Below are 21,437 nucleotides of genomic sequence, written 5' to 3' on the forward strand. Positions count from 1 at the left end.
GAAATGCTACTATTCATGACGCATCCATTGATTCAGAGTCCGATTAGTGATTACTATGGAATTAACAATGCACTTCACATCCATATGGTCAAACTTGATTCAGACGACGTATCAATATTTATAGGGTGCTTGTCCATAATATTTCACATAAGCCTTCTCTATATCCTGAACCAACAAACGGCCAAAGTAAACAGAAATTGTGGTTTCAATATAACACTGTTGCATGTCGCATTGCCCTTTGATGAAAAATTTAGGTGTATTTCCCATGGACAATGTAGATCTATGTTTTCCGCCAATTGCCTTGGTCTAAGGGCATTTTACTTGGTAACAGATACAGAACAGATTATCGCAAAAAGGATGTTGTGATTAACTACTAATAAGCGTGCCCTCTTGTTCTGATCGATCACACTTAAATTTGAGAAATCCCCTCGTTCAGACTCTACAGACCTCACCATTACCTAATATTTCAAGGTACCAATTTTTTCCACGTACCAAATTCAAACCTAAAATTTGCCAAGGGAGCGTCTAATAGATGCCTATAGATTACTGCTCGCATAAATAAGCTTTTGAAGTTTCCAAGTTTACAGACTAAAAGCACATGATTGCCTTTAAATACAGACGAACAACTGAGAAGGATTACGTAGCCATATGAGAACGTGACTTTTCCCTATGCTGCAATACACGATTTGAAGTTTGGAATTCACAAGTCGTTCAAATGTGGGCAACCAGTGACTTGAGAATTTCATTAGTAGCTTTGGCTATAAGCTAATGTCTAGCAGAAGAAAGGCTTTAAACTTTCTAATTTTTACACCTGCACAGATCACAGATTTAAGGATAAACTTGAAACTTTCCAGCCAAAACAACCATCTGAAGAAATCATATTCCAGAAATATGCAAGAATATTTCTTCTTATAACACAAAATTTAATGGTTTCACATGCACAGAGCTGGAACGGCTAGGTCAGGAGTTTAAGCAGGTTCAAGTGTAACTCTAGACAGAGCATTACCAAGCGAGTCAACTAATTCTTCATTCTTCGCACGCTGCACTCTGGCACTAACTGCTTCATCCATCTGAGCTGGCCTGACACCTTCTCCAAGCTCTGCTTCCAATTTTTTAAATTCTTCTTCCATTTCTTCATCATCCATATCCACGTCAAGGATTGGAAATGGTGATGATGCTGCACAAACAAAAAGTCAACAAAACAGAGAGCTAGACTGTTGGAATTATATTGCTCATAGTCATCCAGTTACATGGTTCCATTATTTCATCATGCAGTGGCCAGACTTGGTCAGCCTCATAGTTATAATGTGGTCAGGCACATAAGTTGTTAGTTGACAAAAGCAGCTCAAAATAGTCAGAGAATCACATTCATTGAACCAAATAGATCATCCATTCCTGTTTTATTTGTTAATAGCCAAAGTATGCTGTATATTTTAAGTATAAATATAATACACTCAAATAATTTGTTTATCTACTAATAGTCAAAGTATGTTCTATATTTTGAACGAAATAGATAGTCAGTTCCTGTTGCTGTATATTTTGAGCATAAATATGAATACACACAACAAATTTGTGTATTTATATTTATACTCAAAATAATACTCAAAAAATACAGCAACAGGAACAGAAAATCTCTTTAGTTCAAAATATTCAGCATATTATTTCTATATTTATATTTATACTAAAACTATACAGCACAATTTGCTATTAACAGATAAAAGAGGGACAGAATATCTATTTGATCAAATGAAGCTAATTTTCCGACAATTTTGAGCTGCCCATGTAAACCAACAGCTTATGTGGCTGCCACAATATAACTAGTGAGACTGACCAAATCAGGCCGCTGCATGATGGAAGAACAGAATCATGTAACTGGATGACTACTAGCAATATAATTCCACAGTAATAAAGCACCAGAATGGATGACTCTTAGCAATTCAATTCCAACAACACTAGAGCAGCAGAAACGCTTAACAAGTTAAATTCACAAATAACGTAAAAGAGCAGTTTAATTGGAGAGCAGTAACTTACCAAGCATTTCTTCAGCTTGCTTTTGCAAATCTATGCTCTCACTGAGCTCTTGGAGGCAAAGATGAACTTCTTCAACACTTATACCATTTTCCCTGATGGCTCGAGCGCCAATTTGAATTGCTTCGGTAGCCTAACATTATGTTTAACAAATGGAACATTTGCGATTAGAAAAACAAGATATTAATCAAGGGGTCATCATAAGGAACACCAAACAAAGGCCCAAACAAATGCCAGAGACACCTTCTTTGTAGCTTCAGCATCGGCTATAACTCCAAGGACCTCTTCAACCCTGTTCAATAGCGATATACATTTGCTTCTGCTACCTGTAGCCAACTTTAAATGCCTAACATGCCTTTGAGCATCCTGTCTGTTTCCACACTTCAGTGATGCTATAGCTGCCTCTTTCGACCTGATTTCAGGCATACTAGTATCACTAATCACTTTTAATATGATAAACAGACATGAAAAATTAGTTAGTGTGCAAAGACAGACATTACTTTCTATAACGGTTATTAATTACATCAAGTTGTTGTTGTAGCCTTTCAAGGGTGCAGACCAAGTGCAAATTGTCATAATCAAGTCTTGTAGCAGTAGGAACAGGTTGAGGCAAAAGGGACAGCTTCATACCCTGAGATTGCCCATGTAAGCAGCACCGCTCCATTATAATAAAATTCAAGCTGCATTAAAATTCCTGATTCACTACTTAGATGTGAAAATGTTACTTCACCTCGATACGTTCCCCTTTAGTGATTATTAGGTAACACGCTTGTGCTGACTCATACAAATAACTAAAAATTGCAGTTGTTTCGTCAGCTCCCCTGCAGAGACTTCTAAACTTTCCCATAGTGATAACACAGCATGAAGTCCAATTGGTTTCAGATAAGGACTTGATGATTTCAGCTGCTCGTTCCTATAAAAACCATGTGATTGATGAAGTCGACAAACAAGTCAAAGACTAGCAGAATGTTTCCAAAGTTGCAGAAGGAAGATAAGCTATTCTCTGTTTAATTTCAGTACACAAAAAAAAATCTATTGGAACTTGGGTTGTGCAGACACAATCCTCCGAGATTGAAAGGATAGTCTCTGCATGGAACATACCTTAACCAGGGTGGACAGGATAAGCCGCTCCTCAAAAATTTCAGCTGATCTTTTAGCACCAACCAAGTTTAATGCTCTTTTAAACAACCCGTAGAAGGTCCCACCGGATGGATCCTTCAAATCACCAATCCTTAAAATATCCCCATCATTGTACATTTCAAGCTGAAGAGGGAAATGGAATAAGAAATATAACACAACTGATAATTTGAAGAAGAATTGCCTTAACACTAGAAGTATTTACTATTTACGTCCGCTATCAAATTTAACCAATTGAAAATATGCCAAGTTTGTACACCTCAAGTGCTAATTTAGGAGAAGTACCTTACGTTGCAATGATTGAAAATAACTTCCGTTATAGTAGTTGATATTTAATTAATATATTTCATCCTTGCACTGGAAAAAAAAGCAGGCTTTTTGTCGTAGAAATTCTATCTGCGATACCAATTTAGGCAAATTAATCCGCTTGGTGTGCAGGATGGGTGACAGCAACTAGCTCCATGTCGAACACAACTTCACATCCATATAGCCATGCAATAGGTCACTTCTTCTCAAGCAGTCACTCCAACCACCAACTAACTGCTCCTAGAGTCAACTCTATAATATACAACACCATGAAAAATTTTTCTGCCGTCATTTTCCTGCATATGAGAAACCATATGCTTTGAACAACTGGTCATCGAGGCCCCATCTATTCCTAGAGACTTTGGGCAAAGGGCTCAATGCTCTCTCCATTGAATGCTTTCAAGTATTTTAAATATGTTCTGCTGCTGGAACCGATTTGACAAGTACAATCTTTCAATCGTTCAATTAAGCAAAACTACTCACTCCACATACCGATGGTAGCAATTTATTATTGATCTCCTTCTGCACATATCAAATGATCTTGTACTCATTGTTCCAGATTCACATCAAGTGGGATCAAACTTATCCTACATATAATCCTATTATGTCACTAGGGGAAAATAAATGACCACTGATTACTTAGTTGCCCCACTGGGGGATGGTTCTCATGGGTAATAAATGAATTTGAATCTAGTGGTGATGCTGGAAAGTTTTCTTGAGTTATTCAGATGGTTTTACCAACTGAGAAAATGAGAGACACTAACGTTGTATATGGGCATGCAGAACGCAAACTAGTAGACGACCGTTAGCCGCCTATCAGCACATATGCCACTCTGATTTGTTTAAGTATATGGTGCAATTCAATATATTGATCATACATACCCCAGTAACTAGAGAAGGATAAAGCACAAAGCATTTGTTAAAAATGAAAAAAAATCATCGGTCACCGAAATTGAAAAAAGAAACTCACCAAAACACGATCCATACACAGAGGCGTCAGTCCATTTCTGACAAACCAATTTTTCCTGAGCTGCACCAAAGACAGTTTCAAGCGATTATTAAACAAAACAACAAAAACAAATACATCTGTGATCGCGTGTGTGCACAAGAGAGAGAGAGAGAGATTTGGGGTTCTTCGATTGCCTCCGACGCATGAATGACGGTGACGCCGAGATGCCGAGCAACTTTGATGATCAAATCCCTCCAGAACCAATATTTCGTCTCCCAATCTGATCTTTGGCCGCTGAATGCCTTGAAGCGCGCGGCCGACAGGACGTCGTCGTCCCAATCGGGCACTTCCTCCTTGATGAACTCCTTTAGCGAGGTGCCCATACCAGTCAACAGGACGCAGTCGCTTCAGACGGACCAATCTACGAGAGTGCACCGACAGCCATGCTTGTCAGGAAGGAAAAACAACCACCCACAAAGCAGAAGCCATGGGAAAGCCAGAACCATCTAAGTCGAGGGACAGAACTTTCAAATGTCCCGCAAAATCCCCGATTTCCCATCCCTTCGAGGAGAAATGAAGAAAGTGTCGGACTCGGCTCCTTACAGTATGTTCAATGGCGGTCACGTTTGGGCCGGGAGTCTGATGACAAGATTTTCATCTCGGGGAAATTAGTCAATGTCTTCAGCATCCACATCCGTTTTTGAGAGAAATTTGGCAGTGGCATGAGAACGTAGCTAGACCGTGACAACATATTCCGAGACATTCGCTGCGAGGGAAACTTGATGAAGCGGAAAAAATTTCATGAATACAGTGGTCGAAAGTTTTAAGAAGAAATTCAGATGAATTTGGTAGACAATAAATAGAAATACCGTACCGATTTCATTAACATATATATAATTATATATTTCAATTTTTTGTTTTTAATATTTGATGTGTGATAAATTTTTCTAATAAAATTACGGTTTAAATTATTTTTGTTGTTCGTTAAACACCATATAAAGGACTTTGCTGGACTTACAAGTCTAATAAGGCATTCTGGTGACACCTCTGGAAGAGCACAGTTTTGTAAAAAGTTTTACAAAAATCTGGTTAAAATTTTCAATTTTAAAATCTGGTCTTGACAAGACAAAAACTTTGGGCGAAAAGACAAAATTTAGTTTCGCCTGAAAAACTTCTCTCTCTAGGTTTTTCAAAATCAAGTTAACGAAACTCGGTTTTGATGTCATCCGAACAAATGTTTTCTAGGCAGCAAAAAAAAATTAAGTTAACGAGACTTTGTTTGGTGTCACCCAAACAAATGCTCCTTAGGTAGATTTTTTTTCAAGTTTGTTTGGCAGAAAGAAATTTTACCATGCATTTTTTTTTGAAATGGAGAAAAATCCCCGCGCAAAAAAGTTGGACCTAGAGAGGTCCGACTTTTTTCCACAAAAAAATCTTCGTGAAATGTTAATTTTCCAGTGCATTTTTCTTCACATGCATCAAACGGGGCCTTAAGAAAAAAAACATATAAAAACATTATTTAAGTAAGTGGCAAGAATGAGTTCGCCCAACTTAGATTTTTTAAATCCGTCGTCCGGGTCGACTCATCGATCTGTCAAGTAAGACTCACTAAACAATTGACATTTTCAAAAGTTCAGTTGTAGTTGCTTATGTAGGTAAAAAAAGTCAATTATTAGTTTGATTCTTGTGAGCACTACTTTAATTAATTACAAATAATTAATTGCAAATAGTAGCATGTACTTCTCTCGAATTAAAAGAGTAACATAAGTTAACTGAGGTTACAAAACAACATATATTTTAAAGACACTATGTTTTTATTTGAGTAACTGTAACATTGTTATGAATGTTGTTCTTAGGCCTACCAGTCAAACATTGATTTGAAGTTTTGCCAAAGATAAAAGACAGATTTAAGGTTTCAACGTTGTTTAAATATCATCCGTTTTACACCACTAATCAAAAACATATTTCTGTCCCTTTAGTCTTTAGCCAATCTGAACTCAAGAAAATGTAATGAGTTAAAATAGTTACAATGCTCGAACTAACTTTTATTTTTCATATTGCTAATTATTGACCGAAAATAATGAAAAAACTGTTTTAATTAGAAGACTAGGTTGCAATCATCTCAGAAAAGGGAACCGGTGAGCCATATCCAAAAGATTGAGATGGGGTTTTGAAAAAGAAAAATAACCTAATTTTTAAATCATGTGACTAAAGATACATTTTGTTTTGTTGGCTTTCTTGAACATTTGTATATCAAAAGAATACCCCCAATTTTAAATCATTTCAGATGATATATTTCTGTAAATTTTTGTTACGTTGCATGCTCCTCTCAGTGCTAGAACCAAAACAGTTTTTATCATCCTCTCTTCTTTTGCTAAACGCGATGCTTAAGTTCCCACTGTTGCTGAGTATCTGGAGTGTCGTTGTATGCCTCTTGCTCTTGCCGCCACATGTTAGGATAGGACCCTGGAGTCGACGGAGCAGCCTTTGTCATCCCATGTGCTTCCCAAGTAAAATTGAAGGAAGAAAAAATGTCTGAAAGTTCCAAAATGATCTCCAACTGACACCTTCTTGTGGGCAATCATCTTTGACCCGCTCTTTCTGTCCAAAGATTGATGGCGCTTCCCTTCGAGCTGCGGCTTACTCTGCTGGTGCTATCTTCCATCTTCATCCCCATAGCTTGCAAGCTCTTCATCGTTCTCATATGGAAGCCTCTTGCAATACAGAGTTGTTTCAAAAAACAGGGGATCGGGGGCCCGCAACGCCACCTCCTCCATGGTTCTATGCAGGAGATGATGAGCCTCGAACAAGAAGCAATTAACAAGCCCATAGAAGGTTTCTCACATGACATAGCCTCAAGGGTATTACCTGCTTATCACAAATGGTCCAAAAGATACGGTATTTTACTGTCTCGATTGCCACCGTTCCTTCCTCCCATTATTCTTTCCTCGTTAACTTGTTAATGGTACTTAATGCTAGTCTGGGAAAAACACTTGTTGGTGATGCAGGGGAATTGTTCCTGTACTGGGTTGGAACGGAACCTAGATTTTGTGTGACGGATGCAGACATGATCAGAGAGATGCTGAAAACCAAGTTTGGATTGTTCACGAAGGACGATCCCATACCTGCACTCAAAGCGTTGCTTGGCAAGGGACTGGTTCTGGCCACCGATGAGAAGTGGGTGGAGCACAGGCGGGTTATCAATCCTGCTTTCCATGTCGACAGACTAAAGGTACCAACAACAGACCTCTTCTTTTCCTGCTTATAAGCGCCCCTGCCACTGGAACTAGTGATCGGATGCCTATGGTGGCCACGCTACATACCTTGAGGCAAGGTTAGATTCTAATTGATTGAAGTGAGACATAACTGGAGCTTGCCTTTACGTTTTTTGTTCGTTTCGACAAGCTGTGCTTAATTATAGGCAGTCCATTGGCCAGGTTATGCTAAGAAACGACCTTGAGTGTACATGATCTAATGACCTGCTTCTCCTTTCATTGGATTAATACTGAACTAGGTCGCAACTAAGAAAACTGGCATGAAGAAAATTGTTTTAAACTTTTAAATTTACACAGTTTGTCTGTGTCTGTGCGTCCGTGTGACAAGTCTCTCATACAACATGCACAACGAACTGCGTATATAGCAGGATTTTCAGTGTACCGATGATGGCACTGTTGACCAGGAAATGAATGGTTCTAGTGGTGTTTCGCATTGGGAAACTGCAATAAGGGGTGAGCTAATCTAAACTTAGACGGTTGGCTTAAGGATTCCAAGATGAAGAAAATACAGAGACCTATAATGATGGCTGGATCCTCAATCATCAAGGATGAAGCGATAGGGAGGAAAGAGCACTTGAGGGGTTCTTATGCAGGGCGTAGAAATTTATGTGCTTCCTGGTTTGAGAAATTCGACACATCCAGAAAAGCTCGATTTTTCCTGACCTCGAGAGAAAAGGAAAGACATACGCAGGAGTTCTTTCTCTTGTTAATTAATTTCACAAAGATATTAATTTACATGGCAAGGTTTGTTGAGTCCTGGAAATTTTTCATGGGCGTGCTTTGTTTGCGATTCTAGGGAATGACTAAGGCGATGGCATCGTGCACCATCTCCATGCTGAGTACGTGGACAGATGAAGAAAAAGAGTTGGAGGTTCATGAGCAATTAAAACAGCTGACAGCAGATATAATAGCCCAGACAGCATTTGGAAGCAGCTACCGTGAAGGCAAAGAAGTTTTCACAGCACAGGAAGAGCTAATCCTAATGGCTATTGCTAGCTTTGGAGACATCTCTGTGCCTGGATTGCAGTAATCTTTCTTATCTCTTCTTCCTTGCACGGGTCAGGGTTCGGAGGCATTTCTATAAACTATGAAGTTCTTAAATTCCTAGTGGTGGTCCACTTGGAACATGTCCTCTCCACACGCGAATTTAATTGATATTAGGGCTCTTTCCAAACATTTGCTAGTTTGAGAGTTACGTTTAGAACGTGGAATATACTGACTACCTAATGCAAAGTTCAATTTTGTTTCCAACGTTGTATCAAGGAAAAAGAATATTTTCTTGCCAATTTTTATCACAACCTTCTCCCAAGCCTTTCTAATGCAAATATTTTTTACAGGAATTATCTGCATCGCTTGCTTTAGACATTAAAATTTTTTCTGTAATTGCTGAAGTTCGAGACTGCAACATCTCACATCGAACTTCATGATCTATGTCAATTGTCAACATGTTCCTGTTCTATGTAACACAGAAATTTGTTATCCAAACTGCAAGTTAAAATTATCTTCGATGTTACTTTTTATCATGAGAATTGCAACTTATAAACTTACAAAGAGTCATAGATTGTGGATTCCGTCTTCTATGATGTTTCCTGGCAGGTCATGTACTGGTGTTAGTTTCTTTTATTGATGCAAAGGTACTTACCTACAAAGAGAAATCGCCAACTGTGGAAGCTGGAGAAGAGAGCCAGAGATAACCTTAAATTCATAATCAACTCCAGAATCAGATCTGCGGTAAAAGCTGGAGGCTTTGGGGATGATTTGCTTGGGATGATGATGGAATCCTCAAGAGGAGAAGATGGAAGAATGAGCATGAGCCTCAACGAAATCATGGATGAGTGCATGACCTTCTTCTTCGCTGGGCATGAGACTACTGCCAATCTGCTAACTTGGGCCATGTTCCTGTTGAGTATTTACCCGGATTGGCAAACTAAACTGAGACAAGAAGTGATGGATCTGTGCGGAAGGGGGACCCCTGACGCAGATATGCTTGGAAAATTGAAATTGGTGAGTCTGATTACTGCATGCTTTTTCATCTCTTTCACAAAGTCTTCACTCAACTAGACGTATTTCCACTTTATCTTTTTTTTTTTTCTTTCTTCCACTGTATATCACTTATGGCCCTAATCTTAGTTACCGAAATTACTTGCATTAATCAAGTGCCCTAGTTTCATGGAATTGTAAGCAGAACCCACAGGAATTCTGATTACTAAAGAGGAGCCCAACTACCAATTATGTGAATCCTAATTCCCTCGTCATTTTATTTTAAGCGACTTCCAATATCATTTCTTTCGTTGTATTGTTGATTACTTTCTTAAAATTTTACTTATCCATTTAACAGTATTTTACATTATCCAACATAACACCATCTCTCAGACGGCTCACCATGTCATTTCCTACTGGTTTCCGATTCCCCGAGTCTTCCAAATTTATGAAGGAACTTCCCGATTAATTCCAGTTCCCATGCCGCCAGGCCTGGCAAGTGGCAACTGCGATCCTAGTTGTCAGCTTGTACGAGAGAAATGCTTCTCTTGCTCTCTTAGGACTTGAACACGCCATCTATACTCTGAGATTTTGTATCTCATCGTTTTCCCTTTTTCTGCTGCTGCGTTTCAGACTAACATGTTTCTCATGGAAACATTGAGGCTGTACCCCCCTGTTCTTTTGATGTTGAGGAAGACTGCCAAGGAACTAAAGCTGGGAAATGTGCTGATCCCAAAGGACGTAACCATAACGCTTCCCATCCTCATGGTTCACAGAAAGCCAGAGTATTGGGGTGAAGATGCAGATGAGTTCAACCCGTTGAGATTCTCGCAGGGACTCTCCAGAGCTGGTAAGCATCCGAATGCGATGATGCCATTCTCCTTTGGTCCAAGGGTGTGCGTCGGGCAGAGCTTCGCTATGATGGAAGGGAAGCTGGTGCTGGCCATGATATTGCAGCGCTACTCGTTTTCTCTTTCTCCTGGTTACAAGCATGCACCATTTCGCCTCCTTACTCTGCGGCCTCAGTTCGGTCTGCCTATTCTGCTGCAACCTGTACATGTGTAGATGGATTACTGTACTCCTTGCAGGATGTACTCGAGTCTTGAGAGTTGATTGGCGTCCTAATTCCAGAGCAATAAGTTAGACGTTGTTGGTTTAAATTCTCAAAGTGTTGAGTTAATTAGTGATTCAAATATACAGATAACGTGACGCAGGACTCCATCTTTCTTTTTGTAGCTCGAGCACCAAAGAGATGAGGAGTACAGTCATGTTGAAGTTTCTAGGCCTTTCCCAAATCAACCTCCTGTATACGCCAATCAGAAATCCAATGGCTTCCTAGCTTTTCTGCTTCCAACTATAATGACCGCACATTTTCGTATTGTTCATAGACTAAGGAAGAACACGTAAAATCCTATTGTGGAACTATAGCTATTTGTCCCATAAATATAAACCATTCAGCTCATAACCGGAAATAAACTAAGTAGCACCTAAGAGGAAAACAGATTTTTTGATCTTTGGAACTCGAAAGGATGTTGGGAATTGTGTCTTACTACTAAGTTATTAATTTCAAACTGCTTTTGATGAAAAGATCCAAAGTCTGAAATTTTACTTTGAACTTGCAGTGGAACCTATATTATTGTCTACTGGATGCGGGTAACTAGGCTTTGGATTGGGAGAGAACTAAATTACGATTCAAATAATTCTTATTCACCTACCAAGGTCCTTATCTGGTGTTCTCGAGAGGTATGGGAATCCAGGCTCCTTTGAAATTTCCATTTCAAAAGAAAACAAGCGTATTTATTTAAGTGGTCTAATCTTATCGTCGTCCGGACCTGGATGTCCAGGTTGCTTTACCCTTTCTTGCGAGATAGAGAAGACATTCAGCAAGCCGACAAAGACAGATTATGACAAATTGCAGACGTGAAGAAGCTAGAGGACAATCAGTACCATCAATTGTCTCCCATGCCTCTAGGAATTCACTTAAGAGTTTTTAACTTTTTCTGTACTAACAATTGAGTTTTAATCTCATGATTATCTGAATGCGATTATTTACTATTACGTTTAACGTTACAAGATTTACTATTGCTTTGTCCAGTCCGATTCCAATATGTTTACATTCCACAACCCACATATCAAACAGCACAAATTTGGGCTTTTCTCAAGGCCTGAATGAGAAAATGCCTAAAAGAAAAGGAAAAAGCAAAAGAAAAATTCCAAATTTTAGCCGGATGAACAACCATGTCAGCACTGCTACGTGGTGAACAAATGAGGTTATCAAGTATCTGGTTAAGATGTGACTTGAAAAGGAGGTAGTTCTGATCCGCCGTATGGCTCCAAGCATGAGGGGACAAGACTTGCACCAAACTTGAGACCGCGCGCGCGTAGTACTACCACATACCATAACTGGCTGACACAAGACGGGAGTCCTTCCAGCTCTTGTGCAGCCAGAAACTTGTCCCATACTCAAGTTCATAATTTCTCTCATAGTCGTTCGGACTCGACACATGTCCACATGTGGAATCTGACTATGTCAGGTTAGGTTACAAATGAACAAGAACACTTTTCCAGCCAGGCAGAACAAGGTTAGGACAGGGACTGAGATATTTTTCCGAGAGAGAGAGAGTAACAGACTTTCGCTATAGACATTCTTTACACTATTAATTTTTTTATTCCAAAAACCTCTTGAAAGGTAAATATGTTCATAAGAAACGAGCCAACCTTTGTTTGGTTCACACATTGGCCATGTGGTTCAGATCTGTTGAGCTTGGGCTTGTCTTGGCAGGTTGTTCAACCTTTTTTCTGCATTAATTCCTAATGATGGTACATCAAACGCGTGGTTCCAGTGGTATTTCACATTGACGATGTACAAAAAGGGTCGACCTGATCTGCAATCCGTCTGGTTGTTGTCTGCAACTTGTGTGTGAAAGGAGAAAGATAATTATTAAAGGTTGGAGGTCTATTGAGGTGTAAGGGAGAGCACTGTGGACAGATCGCGTCATATCTTGGACTGTATACGCTCCAAATCCACAGACAACCCATGAATAATTTCCCATCTCCGTGAGGATTCTCTCGATGGTGGTAAAGATAGACAGACAGCCAGTGGCTTCCTGAGCACCACATGTCCTTTTGCCAGTCCGAATCCAGCTCATGCAGAGGGCCTGCACCAATGTGGCTCATGAAGCACTGCATCATCGAGATGTAATACTTCTTTCAGTGAAAGGCCACACCCAGTGTGGACCAGAATGCCGAGAGAATCCTGTTAACTGGCAACGTTTCAACAACCAGACACTCTTTCGCACACGCGCACGCACACATACAGAAAGCAATGCACGAAATAATGAAGAAAGAATATCAATCAAAATTACCTAGGTTCTTCCACAAATGACAGTATTATTGTCTTAATCTAGCAAACAAACTCAAACACAATTCAAAGAATCAAAAGAAAAAGAAACTGGCTTTCACTCCACAAATACACAGCACAGACCAATGCACACTATAGAATCATTCTCCTACTATGGACACCATAAGAAATTTTACTGCCACGAAGACACCTCACCTCCAGTTCTACACATTGACATGCACCATGTGGCCAAGAGATAACAAAGATTTTGGCGAGTGACCAACAGCGCATTGCTGCCAAATGGCTGATAAAATCAGCAGTTCCAGCAGCATGCAGGAAACATTTACACCACAATAGAAGAGGCTAAAAGAATCTAGCATGTCTTGATAGAAAATAGGACTCGATCAAATACTTCTTCATGCTTGCTAATTGCCAATTGTTTTGCCATATCATCGGCCTAGGATTGCTTATTGTTTCGCCTTTTCATTGGCCTTGGACGAGGATGATTTTGATGACGGAGACTTACCAGTAATGGCCTTCTTAACTTTGACGATCGACTGTTTAACCTTTAACATGATGTTGTTGGATTGGCGTGGGACGGACTTGATTGTCACCTCTTGTTTGCCGGTTTCCTCCACCACATTCTTGGTTGTTTCATCGGAATTTGGAACATTGGGATCCACTGTTTCCTCCTCTCTATCAACCACCTCTTTGTCCACCTTCTCTACCTCTTCTGTCGTTTCCTTTTTCTCTGCAACTTCTGTGCTTTCGTCCACCCTCACAGTCTCGGTTGCTACCTCCTTTTCGGGATCAGCTGCAGAAGTTTCTCGACTAGTCCCTTTGGTATTAGGCTCATCTCCATTTGTCGCTGGACTAAGAGATGGTGGTACATAATCACTTGTGGTTTCTTTCACCTGTTCTCCCGAATCACCGGTGTCAGGCTCGGATTTCTTTGGATCGTTTACCATTTCCATAGCAGCAGCTGAGTTGGTGCTATGGCGCTGTTCAATAATAGCTGAACCTATAACTGCAGAATTTTCTGCTGTTGTTTCCTTTACCAACCCTTCAATCACCTCACTCCCATTATCTACTTTCATCAAATCATGCAAAGTGGTTTTAACCGTTGGTTCACTAACAAGGCTATGTGATTTATTCTCAATGATGGGTTCTCCCTCTTTTTCCACCTCTGATTCTGCTTTTCTTGCAGCTTCTACAGCAGGTTCAGGCAACTGACCTTCTCGACCAGTCGAGACGACTGTTTCATCAACCTTCATCTCAAGAACTTGCTCCATAGGCTCATCGGCGACTATGTCTGATGTAGCAATTGAATCTATAACCTCCTTCACCATCTCATCTTTCTTTGGCATATCAGGAACCTGCTCAGGCAAATCCCTTGAGATTTCCTTTGTCGTGGCCTCTTGAGGGTCATGATTATTTGTTGATCCTTCGTCCACCTCTTTCTCAGGCTCAACTTTAAGCACAGGGGCCAAAGGTACCTGAGACTCTTTTTCCTCCACTTCTGTTTCAGATGGTGAGGGTTCTGGTCCAGGTGCTGGTGGCTCCTGAACTTCTAATGCATCAGGTGCTTTCTCCACCGAGACTTCCTCCTTCAATGCAGACTGTTCCTTCTCTGTTTCTACTGCCACGATTGGAGACTCCTCCACAGCAGGTGCGTCCAACTCATTTCCCACAGGCTGGTCGACCTGTAATGCACAAATTACTGGGACCAACTCAGATTCTTGAACCTTATTATCTGATGGTACCTCCACAGCAGCTTGAACTTTTGAGTCTTTTATCTCTGGTTTGACATCCAAAAAGCTTTCAGTTGCCACTCCACTGTTTTCAGTTGAAAAAGCTTCTCCACTTTTCTCTTGCTCCAGGCCAACAGTCAATTCACCCACAGCTTGAGTTCCTTCGTCGGGTTCAGTCGGTTTGTCCCTGATCGCTTCTGTATTTTCCTTCATTTCTTCCGCTACAACATTCTCAGAACCAATTTCTTTGGCAGAAGTTGCTTCGGTGCCTGCAAGTTGCATTCCACCCTGAGAATCACTCTCCGGTTTAGCAATTGTTTCAACAGGCTGCACATTTTCATCAGCAGCCTTCTCCTCTGCCTTAGGAACAGGAATATCAGCATTGTCTGCTTCATTTTCGCTCTTCTTCTGGGCAGTGGTTTCTTCTATGTTATGAACATGGGCATCAGCATTCCCTGTTTCACATTCAATCTTCTTATCTGGAAGGGCCTCTTCTGCTTTAGAATCAGGAACTTCGGCACCCCCTGCTTCTTTTTCAATGTTCTGTTCTGGAATGGTTTCTTCTATTTTAGGAACGTCTTCATCCTCAATCTTCTTATCCCCTTTGACTTCTTCCACTTTGGGAACGGGGATACCATTAGTCCCTACTTCATCTGCTTTGGGTTTTCCTTCAGCCTTCGGTGTTTGTTCTTCACAACGGGAATCGGTATGAGAGACAGTTTCTGGTTCGAACTTTTCAATTGTTGTGGGCTCTTGTACTTCAACTTGCTGATAAGGAAAACAAAAGAAAGAGAAGAGGAGAAAAGGGAGAAAAGGAATGAGAACCCTGCACTATCAAGAAAGTCTTATGGAACTACAAGACGTCTAAATTTTCATGAACTGCACAAGAACGAAATGAAAAACCAGGAAATGAGAAAACTAGATATTAAGAATAAGAGTAATGAACAATGCGGAGATCACGCTCAGAAGAAAGTGAAGAGAAGGAAGCAAAGCCATGGAAACCATGGGGATCTATGATAAAAATATAGTAAAACAATCAATTTAAAGAACACCCTTAGCATACAGAAACCGCCTATATTTTTCTGGAACAGTACGGCAGAAAACAGAGTAAAGAAACAGAAAACACCTAATAAGTGTTCGTGAAACAGAGAACAGATGGCCAGGATGACCGTTACTGTACAAAACGCGAGAACGACCAGATCTACCAACACGAGATAGCGCAGGAGAATCACAAAGAAGAACAAACTCATCAGTCAGCAAAAAAATATGTTGGTAGCGCAGTAATCCGATCCCTTGGAGCCTGTTGCTACCCTCCACTCTCGTGACAGCCTAACACTAAGTATGTCATCATGAAACCAACACTAAGTTATTCCTTTTTACATATTTTGCATCAACAACAAAGATTTTCATTCGTAAAACAAGAGGAAAGAGAAGGCAGACCGACTTTAGTTCATCATATCAATCCTGTCTAGCCAAAAGGTACACAGTCCCAACAAACCCCAATAGTTTTATGATCGAGAAACATAAAACATAACCGTGATATCTAATCACAACCATGTAGAGAACAGCGCTCTCATCTCTGAGAATGAAAAAGCATGAAGAACCATGAGATGGAAACCAAGTTTCATTTTTGTTACTTACAGCGGGTGTGTCCGGTGAAGTGCCCTCACCAGCCATGTCTCTTTGGCGAAACAGAGGCAAATATGGGCAAAGCTTGAGACTCTGCTGACAAAAACTTCAGCAAAGGCTTCACAAGAAAAGTCTCGAGTACAGTGCTGCCTCAAGAAAGAGGAAAGAAACAGTCAGAGGCAGAGCCCTTGAATTGAACGAGAAAACCTCAGCACCGCAGAAGAAGGCACACCAGCATAAGATATCAATAATTAAAGAAGGGTGCTTTCTCGTTTTCCTTTTTCATTTTCTTTTGGTGCATGAAACCAATACTTTACATAGCAGGAGTGCATGACAATCAGATTTGAGAATTTAAAAGAGAAAGAAATTCCTGCAATTACATGTGTCTGCAGGTGATTGGAAGGAGACAGGTGTATGTTTGTCTCAGCATGAGTCAGCCTTAACAGACTTACTTTTTTACAGAGAGGGAGGAGGGAATGGCATGGCAGCAGCCCTTTCAGGTGAGGTATGCTAGCCAGACCTCCAGCTGTTTCCGTTCCTTTCTCTTGACAAAAGAACAATTAGGAACAAAATATTCCTTCAACAAATATTCTTCTCCTGAAACTTACCAAGACAACCTTTTAGTTGAAAATGTCCTTCAAGTAGGTGCTTGACATGGTAACAGACTTTTCCTTTGTCCTGGTTCGCAAGGCAGGAGGTAAAACTACCACCCATTGAGTGAGCCACCACAGTCAAACTGTCAAAGGGCAGTCTCATGGATATTCAAAAGTTCATTTGCTGGTAGCTTAGATTCTGAGTCTCTGACAAGTTTCTTTTCTTTTTCTTGAGATTTCTAACATCCTCAAAGTCCATTTCAGAGTTCAAACATGAAGACAAGCTTCTTCATAAATGTTATGAGTGACCAACCCATCTGCCAGCCTGTGTTGCTGCTTGCTTGTGTCAAATCCAACAAGAATTTCTCAGACACCTGCTTCTCATTTCTCTCTTCCCGAATCATTTCCAGCACACATTCCCTCCTACGATGAGATTTAGTTATTCTACCATATTTAACTTTCCGCTGGATTATTTCCTCTATCGTTCGGGGATTCATCCGGCTATGGAAACCTATTAAGGTCAAATGACGCGCCATGATTCGTTCCTCAAAAAGCGAATGTGTGACCTTAAAAGTTTGCATATTTAAGTAGCAGTTGCTGATTAAAGAATAAGCAAATCTGGGAAATCAGTGGGGGAGAATAGAACGTGGTTACTTTCTACTTTTCTCACTGACAGTCCTTAATTTTCCCTACATCTACTTTCGGTTACAAAATATTAATCGGGTTGCAAATGGTTCGGCTCTGGTTTAAGGATTTTGTCAATTATTTAGTGTGCCCAACTTGATTTTGATCCGATATTTAATGCAATTCATTATCATAGAATTTGATTTGCTTGCAACAGCATAAGTTTACGGGACTAAAAAATTCCCAGTTTGTTAAGCTATGCACATAATGTGCTATTATATCCCAATACATCCCATGTAGTTGGAAAGAACTACACTTCCCTCTTTCTTTTTCGAAATTTGTTTCTTAGGTTGGACTCTACAAATCTGAAGCATATGACGTGCTAGTGTAAACTAAAGAAATCAACATGACTTTTGTTGAGCTATAGACAATAATACTGTTCAAGCAGTTAGGTACTATATGGTTGGAAAAGACTACACTATATATTTATTGTTTCTTTGAAGTTTGTTGCTACGCGTTGGAGATGAGCGATTTGTTCGTAACGAATTTTGATTGTGAGAATGCGACAGGCGTGTGCTATCTTTCAAAAGTCGCGAAAATTGGGCGGCCCTTGCACCCGCAGCCTCATTTACCACTACAAATATACCAAAGTTTTACAATACAAAAAAGATACATATTTTCTGGAAATGACAAGGAAACCCATGCTTTGCATCACACATGATAGATGGTGTAGTGCCTATAAACAGTCCATATCGAACTCAGGCGGGGTTAGATGAAGAATCGATCCATCTTTTTAAGATGGTAGGAAGAGAGAAAATCAATCAGAAAAAGTAAAAAAAGAGAGAAAGCATACATAGCATCCTCATTAACAACTGGACAACAATTTTTATGGTACGAGAGACCTGGACACTGTGCTAGGAGAAAATAAGTGAGTTCAGATTCATGGAGACGATAGTTCCCACTGCACAGTGGTGGAGGTTGGTCTGGGCTACATATCGACAATTGCCCACACGGACTCCAAAAAGCTTTTCATTTTTATATTGACAATTGTGAGTGATTTTTCTCATTTATATATTTGGCACCCCTTAAAAGTATAAAAGTTTATACCTAGTGCTATTTATTAAGAATTTTCTAGCTCCGCCGTGGCCAGTCCATCTACGTGACAACTTATGTCAATAAAATGGCTGCCTCCTTGCCTAATTGCTCTTTCATTCATGACTAAAGAGACAGTGGAAGCTCACAGCTTCAAGCATCTGAAAACAAGTTCCACAGAGTCGGCTTCTGAAAACAAGCAATCTTTCCTCACTGTGATTGACAACTAAAGTTTTTTCCACCCTGTTGAGTTGTAGCAGATGATTCCCTTCAAAATTCCCTTATGGTGTCTGTGATGATCAAGTCTTTACACCAAGGGATTAATCCAGCCCAACCATGGTGATTTGATCAAGTGGGACACCTCAAAATTTATTACAGAGACTCATCATTTTGGCCTATGCTTCCCAAGATGAGGCCATCCTGACACCATTGCCACCCTAGATATGCCTCACTGGTGGGGCCATTGACATGGGTTTTGATAGGCTGTCCTCCCATTAGTCCTGAAATATTTTTATTGAGGCAGGGCCATGGGCAGCTTGGCATGTGGCCCCATTTACAGGGCGCTTGCAGAAGGACTGGTGAGTCCCCACTTATCTTTCAATCTGTTCTCTCTGTCTTTCCCTTCCCATTTCTGCTTCACTCGTAGGCATGGACTGTGGTGAGTGAATGAATGATCATGCTAGAACATGCGGCTCTTTTCCTTCTCCATGTCTTTTTTCTTGTCGGGCAAACGTATACTTCTCCAGCAACATCATTCTTTTTCTTAATCTCCCCTTTTTTCTTCCTTTGTTTTAGAAAATTTTTCTTCCCCGTGAGCCATGGCTTCTTCTTCTCCCCTTTATTCATGGTTCTACAGTGTGGTCCTGCACTAAAAAAGTGTGGGAGGCAAGAGTTTGACACGGCCTCCGATTAAAGTTCCATAAAGTGTTTCGTCACCTGTCTATTCATTTGATCTTTCTGTCATGGTGGTTTTTTTTTTCTCTGTACATCTGAGAAGCTCCCCAACAAAGGCGGTGGCATCTCCTTCCTCGGGACGCTTCATGATCGATTCTCTATGTGCGCAGTGAACACTGTATCTAAATCTTGGAGGGTGTTTCTTAGTTCCTGCACGATCAATCTTGGGGTTCTAAGAAGCAAAGCCTTTGATTTTTAAAATCCAAAGGCACCCATCGATCTGTACCCGTAGAAGGGACACACATGGGTAGGATTTGGAACAGTTGAAGAGATCCTGTGGTCGGGTGGAAATTGAACTATTTACAGTAGAAAATGTCAAGACTCTCAAACCAGATCCTACCCATTTACGAACTCAACTCTAAAACCTTCGTCATAGCGTAAATATATACGGTGACATAGTGTATACTAAGAATTTTTTGTTTTTCTCTGTACCAAATTAGATTTGCATCTGGCTTCGAATACATTTAGCTGTCTCGGATCTGATCTGACCACTTTGCATCCCAAACTGCGAAGGCAGATTCAGTAGTTAATCGTTTTTAAGGACTTTCTTAACAGCAATGGAAAGAAAATCAACAGAAGGAACCCGGGCATTTAGGCGTGATTTTTGGTGGCATGATGTTGCAAACGAATGATGGGCGCCAGTCGAGCTTCGCTATGCACATGCAATTTTTCTCAACTTAACCAATAAAAAACTTTATCAACTTTTGAGAAGGCAACGTTCTCGCTACTTCTTAACTCTTAATCCTGCTGGAATGTTCTTGTATAAATGTACAAATTATTAGTATGCATTTTTGTTGAGAAAGGTACATGGTAGACATCCAGGACTATATTGTTTGCCCCCACCCACTGATCGGATCTAGTTTGAGACTATCTAGTTCTAATCCAGATCAGATATTCTTTTCCAACTCAACAGACCTGCGAAAAGAGATTCCTGATAAAGCCACTTTCCCAAGCTAGCTGCTCCCCCTTTTTTCTTTCAGCTGGGAGGCAGGTTCATGGGGGAATTGGGATGTCAATGGATCGGATATGGACTGGATCCTGTTAGGTCTGAATCTAGATCCACTTGATGCAGAGTTAAACATGATCCTATGTTGTAAAGTTAGACCCTGAATATCCATTTTAGTGTTGAGCTGTAACAAAAAACTAGTTAAAAGTAAGCTTTGTATGTTTAATTGCCAGCAAGAGCTCTGTCCACTAGTTAGGGTGTGTTGGACATTAGACTTTAGAGGTGAAGGAGGTCCTATGCAACCTGCTCGTGGGTAGGGGCCTCCTACCATTCTACTAATCAAGAGAATCAAATGAAACAATCAAAGAATGAAAAAGGGACACAATCGGCTCCTTTGGCAAAGACAATAGTTTCTAACTACTCCATGAATGTCTTCCAAAGATTGAGACAGACTCGTGGAACATGTTCTATGAATTTACTTCAACTTTTGAGCACATTCATGGAACAGGTATATGTTGTTCCTATTGCAAAACGACTCCAGTAGAAACGAAAATAGAAACTGAGTGTTTCAAAGAGAAACCAAAACAAAAAACGAGCACACAACGCTCAGATCATCGCCGATGAAGAAACACAACTACAGTGTAGAAAATAAATCAAATAGAAGAAGACACGATTTTACGTGGTTCGGTCATTCAGACCTACGTCCACGAGAGAACACACCATACCTCATGTGATTTTTTCTATTATCTTGTGCATAGAAAGATAACACATAATAAATGGAACGAATAGAGCAAACGCTCTTTACAAGGTAACGTATGCCATTAAGGAAGCTA

The 21,437-nt window shown here is 40.3% G+C and overlaps 3 protein-coding genes across 4 annotated transcripts; 1 reads left to right on the forward strand and 2 right to left on the reverse strand.

Annotated features, from left to right (window-relative positions):
• Positions 1-881: 881 nt before the first annotated feature.
• On the reverse strand, positions 882-5,221 carry LOC116261697 (uncharacterized). 2 transcript variants are annotated; one of them, XM_031640498.2, is made up of 9 exons: positions 5,024-5,221; positions 4,615-4,841; positions 4,442-4,501; positions 3,130-3,291; positions 2,759-2,941; positions 2,529-2,659; positions 2,272-2,440; positions 2,032-2,161; positions 882-1,177 (listed from the first exon to the last, which is right to left on the reverse strand). In XM_031640498.2, exons 2-9 carry the CDS (start codon positions 4,801-4,803, stop codon positions 969-971), a joined length of 1,233 nt encoding a protein of 410 aa, XP_031496358.1. In that variant the 5' UTR covers positions 4,804-4,841; positions 5,024-5,221; the 3' UTR covers positions 882-968. The 2 variants fall into 2 exon arrangements, with proteins under 2 accessions (XP_031496358.1, XP_031496357.1); XM_031640497.2 differs by having other exon boundaries at positions 4,615-5,220.
• A 1,597-nt stretch (positions 5,222-6,818) lies between these two features.
• LOC116263150 (cytochrome P450 709B2-like) lies at positions 6,819-10,910 on the forward strand. The gene is made up of 5 exons (XM_031642766.2): positions 6,819-7,318; positions 7,429-7,652; positions 8,492-8,721; positions 9,330-9,699; positions 10,309-10,910. The coding sequence occupies exons 1-5, from the start codon at positions 7,036-7,038 to the stop codon at positions 10,738-10,740; spliced, it is 1,539 nt and encodes a 512-aa protein (XP_031498626.1). The 5' UTR covers positions 6,819-7,035; the 3' UTR covers positions 10,741-10,910.
• Positions 10,911-13,013: 2,103 nt separating this feature from the next.
• On the reverse strand, positions 13,014-16,710 carry LOC116262805 (uncharacterized). The gene is made up of 2 exons (XM_031642310.2): positions 16,408-16,710; positions 13,014-15,534 (listed from the first exon to the last, which is right to left on the reverse strand). The coding sequence occupies exons 1-2, from the start codon at positions 16,441-16,443 to the stop codon at positions 13,483-13,485; spliced, it is 2,088 nt and encodes a 695-aa protein (XP_031498170.1). The 5' UTR covers positions 16,444-16,710; the 3' UTR covers positions 13,014-13,482.
• Between the last annotated feature and the right edge of the window lie 4,727 nt (positions 16,711-21,437).

This window comes from Nymphaea colorata, chromosome 10, assembly GCF_008831285.2.
Source record: "Nymphaea colorata isolate Beijing-Zhang1983 chromosome 10, ASM883128v2, whole genome shotgun sequence".
NCBI classification, from domain to species: Eukaryota; Viridiplantae; Streptophyta; class Magnoliopsida; order Nymphaeales; family Nymphaeaceae; genus Nymphaea; species Nymphaea colorata.

Coding starts and splice junctions, on each gene's coding strand:
- LOC116263150 (XM_031642766.2), top strand. CDS start 7,036: ATGGCGCTTCCCTTCGAGCTGCGGCTTACTCTGCTGGTGCTATCTTCC. Junction 7,319..7,428: donor CAAATGGTCCAAAAGATACG/GTATTTTACTGT, acceptor TTGGTGATGCAG/GGGAATTGTTCCTGTACTGG. Junction 9,700..10,308: donor TGCTTGGAAAATTGAAATTG/GTGAGTCTGATT, acceptor GCTGCGTTTCAG/ACTAACATGTTTCTCATGGA.
- LOC116262805 (XM_031642310.2), bottom strand. CDS start 16,443: ATGGCTGGTGAGGGCACTTCACCGGACACACCCGCT. Junction 15,535..16,407: donor CTTCACCGGACACACCCGCT/GTAAGTAACAAA, acceptor TTTCCTTATCAG/CAAGTTGAAGTACAAGAGCC.
- LOC116261697 (XM_031640498.2), bottom strand. CDS start 4,803: ATGGGCACCTCGCTAAAGGAGTTCATCAAGGAGGAAGTGCCCGATTGG. Junction 2,162..2,271: donor ATGCTGAAGCTACAAAGAAG/GTGTCTCTGGCA, acceptor ACATAATGTTAG/GCTACCGAAGCAATTCAAAT. Junction 1,178..2,031: donor GCAAGCTGAAGAAATGCTTG/GTAAGTTACTGC, acceptor TTGTTTGTGCAG/CATCATCACCATTTCCAATC.